Source organism: Trachemys scripta, chromosome 2 (assembly GCF_013100865.1).
Source record: "Trachemys scripta elegans isolate TJP31775 chromosome 2, CAS_Tse_1.0, whole genome shotgun sequence".
NCBI classification, from domain to species: domain Eukaryota; kingdom Metazoa; phylum Chordata; order Testudines; family Emydidae; genus Trachemys; species Trachemys scripta.
In genome coordinates, this window is record NC_048299.1 from 6,900,340 (window position 1) to 6,910,509 (window position 10,170).

The following is a 10,170-nucleotide window of genomic DNA, read 5'->3' on the forward strand; positions in this document are numbered from 1 at the left end:
GGGTAGGAGGACCCGGGCCCCTCTACTCCACCAGGTCCCAGTCCAGGGCCCTAACAGTGGTGGATGGTCCCACCACTGGGTCAGCAGGGAAGTCACCGAAACATGCTGACTCGTTTACTGGCCACACAGCCAGACTAATGTCCGGTTCCCCTTGGCTACTTCTGACCACCCTTCCTTGGTGTGGCTCCATCATCCATAGGTCTTCAGTCTCCTCAGGGTAAATAGTGGACAGTGGTCCCATGCAACTCCTCTCCTCATCTGGTCTCTTCCTGGAGCACTGCACAGCTCGGTCTCTGGTCCAGAGTTCCTCAGCGAGGTAGAGACGTCTGGCTCCAGCCCAACTGAGATGGAAGGCCTTCCTCTTATACTTCCTGTCCTGTCCCTCCACTTCCAGCACAGGGACGGGGCTGGCTTGGTTCTGCCCAGTCAGGAGGTGTGGAGTGTTTCCTCCCTGTCAAGCACGGAGGGAGGCCACTCTGCCTCACACATTAAGTTTGCACCACAGTCCAGATTCTCCGAGGTATTTAGGGGATTTTGATTTCAATAGGAGTTAGGAGCCCAAATACTCTGGAGGTCCGGATCTGGGCCCACATGATTTACAAACATCAGGCAAATTTTAGCTGCCAGTTACACCAGTATTAATCCAGAATAATCCCTTTGTAACTCTAGTTGCAGGGCCAAATTCCACTCTGCTGGAGTAACCTCATTGTGACTGATGACAGGGACAGATTCTGCTCTCAGACACACCGGTGTAAATGAAAAATGACTCCCAACTTCCCAGGGATTACTCCATATTTACACCATTCTAGAAAAATCCTCCCAACAAATTAGACTCATAGACTCATAGACTTTAAGGTCAGAAGGGACCATTATGATCATCTGGTCTGACCTCCTGCATGATGCAGGCCACAAAGCCGTCCCTACCCTTACCCTGACTCTGCTGTTGAAGTCCCCAAATCCTGTGGTTTAGAGACTTCAATTAGCAGAGAATCCTCCAGCTAGCGATCCCTGCCCCATGCTGCGGAGGAAGGCGAAAAACCTCTAGGGCCTCTGCCAATCTACCCTGGAGGAAAATTCCTTCCTGATCCCAAATATGGCGATCAGTAAAACCCCGAGCACGTAGGCAAGATTCTCCAGCCTTACCCTTATTAGCCATTATACTATTTACCAGAGATGGCACGCTGTTCCTGTGACTAATATCATGTTATCCCATTAGACCATTCCCTCCATAAACTTATCTAGCTTAATTTTAAAACCAGACAGGTCCTTCGCCCCCACCGTTTCCCTCGGAAGGCTGTTCCAATATTTCACCCCCCTGATGGTCAGAAACCTTCGTCTAATTTCAGGCCTAAATTATTACCATCCCCATGAGTTTGCAAATTGGGAAGCTCAGTCAGAGGCAGGTTGTGATTTGCCCGAAATGACTGAGGGAGTCAATGCTAGAGCTGGGATTAATACTTGGACTTTTGTGATTCCCAGGTCTATGCTCCAACTACTTATCCATACATCACTCCATTGCCGGAAACAATACAATATGTGATAATCAAACATGTATAGCAACGAAATTCTCTAAATATTCATTACACATTCGTAATGCTTTTCATTTCTACGTTGTCAGTGCACCTACTAGAAGAACGACTAATATCCTGCCTCCTGAAGATGGCCCCAAAACGCTTCTTTAAGTGTAACCTGAACCGTTTGTTCACAAAAGCGTACAGCACGGGGTTGAGGCAACAATGAATAAAGGCAAGGCTCTCAGTCACTTGCATAGCATAGTCCAAGTGCTTGCTAGTTTCACAACCCTTAATCACATGGAGGTTTTGCAACAAATGCAGAAAGAGGGTAATGTTGTATGGGAACCACAGCACAAAGAAAACTACCACCAAAATAACGACCAGGCGGAGAGCTCTCTTCTTGCCAGGAGACATTAATGTAGTGAGAACACAAGCTACGCGGGAGTAGAAGAACACCATGCAAAGGAATGGAAGGAAGAAGCCTAGCAGGATTTGCTGAAATTGAAAGAGAAGCCGCCAGATGGAGTGGTGCAGGCCATAGTCGAGGTGGCAAACTCGTCTCCCATTGTGGAGATCCTGCACCTCCATGAAGAAAAAGTCAGGAATAGACAGCACTATGGAAATAACCCACACCACTGAAGAGACAAGGAAGCTCTTTCTTGGGGCCCTTAAGTTTTTATTGGACCAAGCATGAACAATCTCCAGGTATTTGTCCAGACTCATGCAGCTGACGAAGAAGATGCCACTGTAGAAGTTGGTGGTGTAGATGATACTTATGATCTTGCAGAAGGCATTCCCAAACACCCACTGAGAAGCTGCGTATGTGGCCCAGAAGGGAAGGGTTACCACAAAAAGAAGGTCTGAAATGGTCAGATTCAGCAGATACACCTCGGTCATCTTCTTGTTCTTGGTATATTTGATCAAGATGGCAAAGAGTAGACAGTTCCCAGCCAATCCAAGCAGAAACACTATAGTATAGAGCACTGGCAGGAACACCTTGCCAAACGCCTTGACATTTTCCTTTGTGCAAAGCACTCCCTGGATGTAATCCTCCTCGTCTAAGAATTGGTACTCGTAGTCAGTCATGTTGACTGGGTTATCTGTGGTATGCGGCATGGCAGACATTGGTACTGTTGCCCCCCTTGGTGGTAAACTTTTCAAGAGACCCCTCTGTTACATTCTGCAATAAAAAAGTAAAGAGGACCAATAGTGCATTTCAAAAGACATTTTGATCTACATATGAAAAGTGAGGTTTGCATGCTAAGTAATTTAATATGGAGATTTCTACCTCCACTTCATAGTTTTGAATCCGGCCCAGGTTGACAGTGACTGACCCTCGGCCAGCTCTTTAATGTCGTATGTTTGGTGGCCCCAGACCAGTCCCTGGTGGAGACGGCTACATCACCGGTCTCTACACGGGGTGTCAAAAATTCAACAGCCCTGGAGACAAAACTATACTCTTGCCTGTTTGGAGTGGAGCTCTCAGGTCAGGTCTGAGGAACACTGAGGCAGTGTGGGATGCCTCCTGCTCTCCATACTGTACCTGAGAAGTACATGAGGCCTTATAAAAAGAGAGAGACAGATGACAGGGACGCTATGGCTTCACTGCAAAAAGAGGTGTGATTTTACGTCAAGATAGCTATCTTGATGTAAAATTCTCATGCAGACAAGGCACTGGTAGTTTTTAGTCCTTGATGCAGCTAGTCAAGATAAACCCTGTTGTTATGATTTGGGGGATTGTGTCTGTACAGTGTATGAATTCTGTTTGAGATGATGAACTCTGTATATATGACCACATGAGATAGCTCAGTGGTTTGAGCATTGGCCTCCTAAACCCAAAGTTGTGAGTTCAGTCCTTCAGGGGGCCACTGAGGGGTCTGGGGCAAAATCAGTACTTGGTCCTGCTAGTGAAGGCAGGGGGCTGGACTTGATGACCTTTCAGGGTCCCTTCCAGTTCTATGAGGTATGAGACTGCCAACTGCATTTTGATTGTAAGGTTGGTCTTTACTTTTCTATTGTCTTTTAACCTCCATCTAGAACTAGCATTCCAGTGGGGTGTTGGCACATGGATAACAAAAGAGGGTTGTTGACTTAAACTGCTCTCCCATTGAAATGGAATAGCTCTGAATAACAGACTGGCTCCCAACCAGGAGAAATGGTTTATCACAGGAGAGGTCGTCTTAGCAACTAAGTCACCTGACAGCACTCTGTGGGCTCCCAAGCAGCCAGGTCCTTCTCTTTCCACAGCTAGAGAGAGAGTCCTTGCCTTTTGGCCCTGCAGCCCTTTTATAGGGCCCAGCCTGACCCTGATTGGCTGCCTCTCTGCCTTCTCTGATTGGCACTCAGCCCCAACCCTCTCCAAGGGCTCATTTTTAACCCTTGCTGAGCCGGAGCAGGGTGAATGCCCTGCTACAAAAGCTCCTTTGCAAACGGCAAAGATAGACAGCACGTGGTTGAATCAGAGAGAGAGCTCTTACCTTTCCAAGTATTTCTGCCAAATGATGGAAAGTTTCAGAGCCCCTCAGGCTTGTTATCACCACCTTTGGATCGGACCAATCCATAGCTGTTTTACAGCAGCGTCATAGAATTCATTTTCCTGATCCAATCCTATAGTCCCAGGTTTTTAAACAAGAGCCAACTCCCTCCCCTCCCCTCACTACTCCCCACCGTCCTTTAACTGCCTTATTCTTATCTAGAAAAACAGACCGCCAAGCATTTTTCCCGCCACGTAGCCTTTTTACATAGGGGCTTTAATAAAAGTTAAAGCCATAAGCCCTTAGTCACAAACAATCTTTAAAAGTTTCCCCCATGTTTTAGACTAACATGGGTTATTTTTTAGTAAGAACAATATGGAGCTGCAGCAAAGCCCCTGTTAGCAAAAACAGCATCTGTGAATTAGTGGATAAGAGATAAGAAGGCTGCTTCTTTTCCAAACTTTTTAACAAACGCAAGTAAAAGTTACATTAAGTTTTGTAAAGGAATAAAGCTCTGCTTTATATTTACTTTAAAAGACAAGCCTGTATAAGGACACATCCCTTTATTTAGCACTTTTGCATACGTTTCAATAAAAAAAGAGCATGCAGAAGCACCCCAGGCCTAAACCCACAAACCCTGACTAAGAAAAAGTTTTTAAAAGCTTTTCCCTGTGTTTTTTAATGAGGACAATTTGAAGGAGCCTATTTAAGTTAGTGGATTAGAAAAGAAGACCACTTTGAAAAACAAGTCTATCTGAAGAAACAATTTTTCATTTAGCCCTTTTGCACAGGTGTTTCAATAAAAAGGGAGCATGCAGAAACAACCCAGGGTTAAAAACACAGAAAACCTGTTTATAAAAGTAATGTATAGTGATAAAAAAGTTTTCCCCCTATGTTTTAGACTAGCACTGGTCATTTTTTTAGTAAGGACAATTTGAAACAGCAGGCTTTTGCAGCAAAGCCACTGTCAGCAAAAACAGCCTCTGTAAGCCAGTGGATCAGAGATAACAAGGCTGCTTCTTTGACTGCTTTTTAACACAAACAAGTGAAAGTGATATTCAGTTTTGTAAAGGAATAAACACTTTAAAAAACAAGCCTATATGAAGACAGAGCCCTTTATTTAACATTTTGACATGTGTGTTTCAATTAAAAAAAATAAATAAGCATGCAAAAACACCCCAGAGTGAAAACCACAGACCCTTAGGGTATGTCTACACTACGCAATTAGGTCGATTTTATAGAAGACGATCTTTAGAAATTAATTTTATACAGTCGATTGTGTACGTCCCCACTAAGCGCATTAAGTCGGTGGAGTGCGTCCTCAATACCATGGCTAGCATTGACTCATGGAGCGGTGCACTATGGGTAGCTATCCCACAGTTCCCACAGTCTCCGCTGCCCATTGGAATACTGGGTTAAGGGCGCAGAGAGGCTTTGATGGGGCGCAAAGATTGTCGCGGGTGGTTTTGGGTACATGTCATCAGTCTCCCCTTCCTCCCTCCATGAAAGCAACGGCAGACAATCGTTTCACGTCTTTTTTCCTGGGTTATCTATGCATACGCCATAGCATGGCAAGCATGGAGCCTGCTCAGCTCACCGCTGCTGTTGTGAGCATTGTAAACACCCTCAGGCATTATCCTGCAGTATGTGCAGAACCTGGCTAAGAGATGCCAACACGAGGACGACTGTGAGGATGACATGGACACAGTCGTTCCTGAAAGCACGGGCTATGACGGGTTGGATCACAGAAACCCCCTTGGGAACTGCCAACTGATGTGCCAAGACTACTTCTGCTCCCGCTTTCCTGCCCTGGCAGCTTAGGACTCCAGCACCCTGTCTTGTTGAGCCAGACACGCCAGTCTGCTCCAACACAGACCCAGGGCCTGAACCTCGTGCCCCAAAGCTGCAGACTTAACTGAAAGCAGCTTACAGAAGTGTTCCTGTCTTTAACACTCAGATGCCCAACTCCCAATGGGGTCCAAACCCCAAATGAATCCGTTTTACCCTGTATAAAGCTTATACAGGGTGAACTCATAAATTGTTCACCCTCTATAACACTGATAGAGAGATATGCACAGCTGTTTGTCCCCCTCCCCTCCCAGGTATTAATACATACTGTGGGTTAATTAATGAGTAAATAGTGATTTTATTAAATACAGAAAGTAGGATTTAAGTGGTTCCAAGTAGTAACAGACAGAACAAAGTGAATTACCAAGTAAAATAAAATAAAACAATCAAATCTCAGCCTAATACAGTAATAAAACTGAATACAGATAAAATCTCTCCCTCAGAGATGTTTCAATAAGTTTCTTTCACAGACTGGATGCCTTCCTAGTCTGGGCACAGTCCTTTCCCCGGTACAGCCCTTGTTCCAGCTCAGGTGGTAGCTACGGGATTTCTCATGATGGCTGCCCCTTTTGCTCTGTTCTACCCACTTATATATCTTTTGCATAAGGCGGGAATCCTTTGTCCCTCTCTGGGTTCCCACCCCCTCCTTCTCAATGGAAAAACACCAGGTTAAAGATGGATTCCAGTTCAGGTGACACACATGTCACTGTAAGACTTCATTACCCACTTGCCATCACACAGGTATACGGGAAGACTTACAAGTAAAACAGAGCAATCTACAGTCAATTGTCCTGGTTAATGAGAGCCATCAAGATTCCAAACCACCATTAATGGTCCACACTTTGCATAATTATAATAGGCCCTCAGAGTTATATTCCATATTTCTAGTTTCTGATACAAGAGTGATACATATATACAAATAGGATGACCATACTCAGTAGATTATAAACTTTGTAATGATACCTTACAAGAGACCTTTTGCATGAAGCGTATTTTAGTTACATTATATTCACATTCATCAGCATATTTTCATAAAATCATATAGAGTGCAACGTCACAACGGGCTCTGGCAATTGGGACATCATGGCAGCAATGGGGCTGGTAGATACAGTGGAACGCCGATTCTGGGCCCGGCAAACAAGAACAGGCTGGTGGGACCTCATAGCGTTGCAGGTATGGGATGATTCACAGTGGCTGTGAAACTTTCGCATGCTTAAGGCCACTTTCCTTTAACTTTGTGAGGTGCTTTCGCCCGCCCTGAAGTGCAGGAATACCAAGATGAGAGCTGCCCTGACAGTTGAGAAGCAAGTGGCAATAGCCATGTGGAAGCTTGCAACGCCAGACAGCTACCAGTCAGTCGGGAATAAATGTGGAGTGGGCAAATCTACTGTGGGAACTGCTGTGATCCAAGTAGCCAATGCAATCACTGACATTCTGTTACCAAGGGTAATGACTGTGGGAAATATACAGGTCATACTGGATGGCTTTGCTGCAATGGGTTTTCCTAACTGGTGGGGCGATAGACGGAATGCATATCCCTATCTTGGCACCGGACCACTTTGCCAACCAGTACATAAACTGCAAGGGGTACTTCTCAATGGTGCTGCAAGCACTGGTGGATCACAAGGGACGTTTCACCGACATCAATGTGGGACGGCCGGGAAAGGTGCATGACACTCGCATCTTTAGGAACTCCGGGCTGTTCGAGCAGCTGCAAGAAGGGACTTACTTCCCAGACCAGAAAATTACCATTGGGGATGTTGAAATGCCAGTAGTGATCCTTGGGGACCCAGCTTACCCCTTGCTCCCATGGCTCATGAAGCCGTACACAGGCAGCCTGGACAGTAGTAAGGAGCAGTTCAACTATAGGCTGAGCAAGTGCAGAATGGTGCCTTTGGACGTTTAAAAGCTCGCAGACGCTGTTTGCTGACTATGCAGTCCCACCAGCCTGTGCTTGTTTGCCGGGCCCAGAATCGGTGATCCACTGTATCAACCAGCCCCACTGCCGCCATGATGTCTCAATTGCCAGAGCCCGTTGTGATGTTGCACTCTATATGAGGTTAGACCTCAGCACAACCAACATTCCCATTGTTATTGCTGCTTGCTGTGTGCTCCATAATATCTGTGAGAGTAAGGGGGAGACATTTATGGTGGGGTGGGAGGTTGAGGCAAATCTCCTGACGGCCGATTTTGAGCAGCCAGACACCAGGGCGATTAGAAGAGCACAGCTAGGCACGCTGCGCATCAGAGAGGCTTTGAAAACCGGTTTCATGTCTGGCCAGGCTACGGTGTGACAGTGGTGTGTGTTTTTCCTTGATGAAAACCCGTCCACTTTGTTGATTTTAATTCCCTGTAAGCCAACCACCCTCCCCCTTCGATCACAGCTGGCGAAGGAAATAAAGTAACTATTGTTTTGAAACCATGCATTCTTTCTTTCTTAATTAAAAAAAAAAGTGAGATAACTGACAAGGTAGCCCGGGTGGGGTAGGGGAGGAGGGAAGGACAAGGCCACATTGCTTATTGTAGCCACACTACAAATCAAAACTGTTTGAATGACAGTCTTCTGTTGCTTGGACCATCCTCTGGAGTGGAGTGGCTTGGTGCCCCGAGCCTCCTCCCCCCGCGTTCTTGGGCGTCTGGATGAGGAGGATATGAAACTTGGGGAGGAGGGCAGGTGGTTATACAGTGGATGCAGGGGGGGGTCTGCGCTCTTGTTCGCTTTCCTGCAGCTCCACCAGACACCTAAGCATGTCCGTTTCCTTCTCCATTAGCCTCAGCATCGCCTCCTGCCTCTTCTCATTACGCTCAATTAATGCTTTCCTGGCCTCTGCCACTGAATGTCTCCATGCATTCAGCTGTTCCCTATCAGTGCAGGAGGACTGCATGAGCTTGGAAAACATGTCATCGCAAGTGCGTTTTTTTCGCCTTCTAATCTGCGATAACCTCAGGGACTAAGATGATAGGGGGAGCATAGAAACATTTGCACCTGCGGGGAGATAAAAAGGGAGAGTAAAATTTAAGACGATAGATTTCTGAGAACAAAAGGGAGACTCTTTCACAATGAATCAAGCAATTCACAGCAGACAGCACATGTACTTTAAGTACAAGGTCGCATTTTGCCTTTTATATTGGTGACACATCACACACGGCTGGGCAACAGAATGCGGTTTCCAGGCAGCCATGGTAAGCCAAAGGTTACGCGGGGTTGGCTTCTTATGCCTTCATAACATGTGGGAATGGTTTCAAACTGCAGCGCCCTCCTTTCCCATAGCAAGCAATGCCGGTTGGGTTTCACATTTAAAAGGAGGGGCTGCGATTTTCGGGTGGATGTGGAGCACACACCTCTCCCCACCTCACCGCGTGGCTATTCTCTGGGATGATCCCTTTTAGCCAAGTGCAAACAGCCCAGCATGAACGGGGTCCTTTTACTGTTCCCTTACAAAAATTCCCCTATTTCAACCAGGTGACCATGAATGATATCACTCTCCTGAGGCTAGCAGAAAGATATAGACCAAATGTTGCTTGAATGCCACCAAAACCCAGGACCATTCGCTGCCATGCTTTGTGCTGCAATGATTCCAGACTACTTGCTACTGGCTTGGCGTGGTAAAGAGTCCTACCGTGGAGGATGAAATAAGGCAGCTCTCCCCAGAAACCTTCTGCAAAGGCTTTCAGAGTACCTCCAGGAGAGCTTCATGGAGATGTCCCTGGAGGATTCCCGCTCCATCCCCAGACACGTTAACAGACTTTTCCAGTAGCTGTACTGGCCGCGAATACATCCCAATTCTTCAGGGCAAAACAAACATTAAACACTATTGCTTTTAAACCCTGTATTGTAGTTACAAATGTGCACTCACCAGAGGTGCCTTCTCTGGCTTCAGGGTCGGGGATCCCCCCTTAGGAGGGTATTGGCTCCAGGATGATGAAAAGGTCCTGGCTGCTGGGGAGAACAGATTCATCGCTTGCCTGCTGCGCATTCTCCTCCTCCTCCTCCTCATCCACAAAATCCTCCTCCCTGTTGCATGAGACTCCCCCCTTGCAGGTGTCCACTGACAGTGGTGGGGTAGTGGTAGCGTACCCCCCTAGAATGCCATGCAGCTGATCATAGAAGCGGCATGTATGGGGCTCTGACCTGGAGCGACCATTTGCCTCTTTTGTCTTTTGGTAGGCTTGCCTGAGCTCCTTAACTTTCACGCGGCACTACTGTGTATCCCTGTTGTAACCTCTGTCCATCATGCCCTGTGCAATTTTGGCATATATATTAGCATTTTTTATTAATCGGTGTTCGGCCTGCACAGATTCTTCTCCCCATACAGCAATCAGATCCAGCGGCT

At 46.6% G+C, this 10,170-nt stretch overlaps 1 protein-coding gene across 1 annotated transcript; it reads right to left on the reverse strand.

The window, feature by feature from the left end:
• Positions 1-1,226: 1,226 nt before the first annotated feature.
• ACKR2 (atypical chemokine receptor 2) lies at positions 1,227-4,125 on the reverse strand. Its single transcript, XM_034759820.1, has 2 exons — positions 3,992-4,125; positions 1,227-2,694 (listed from the first exon to the last, which is right to left on the reverse strand). Exon 2 carries the CDS (start codon positions 2,637-2,639, stop codon positions 1,581-1,583), a length of 1,059 nt encoding a protein of 352 aa, XP_034615711.1. The 5' UTR covers positions 2,640-2,694; positions 3,992-4,125; the 3' UTR covers positions 1,227-1,580.
• Positions 4,126-10,170: the final 6,045 nt, after the last annotated feature.

Coding starts and splice junctions, on each gene's coding strand:
- ACKR2 (XM_034759820.1), bottom strand. CDS start 2,639: ATGTCTGCCATGCCGCATACCACAGATAACCCAGTCAACATGACTGAC.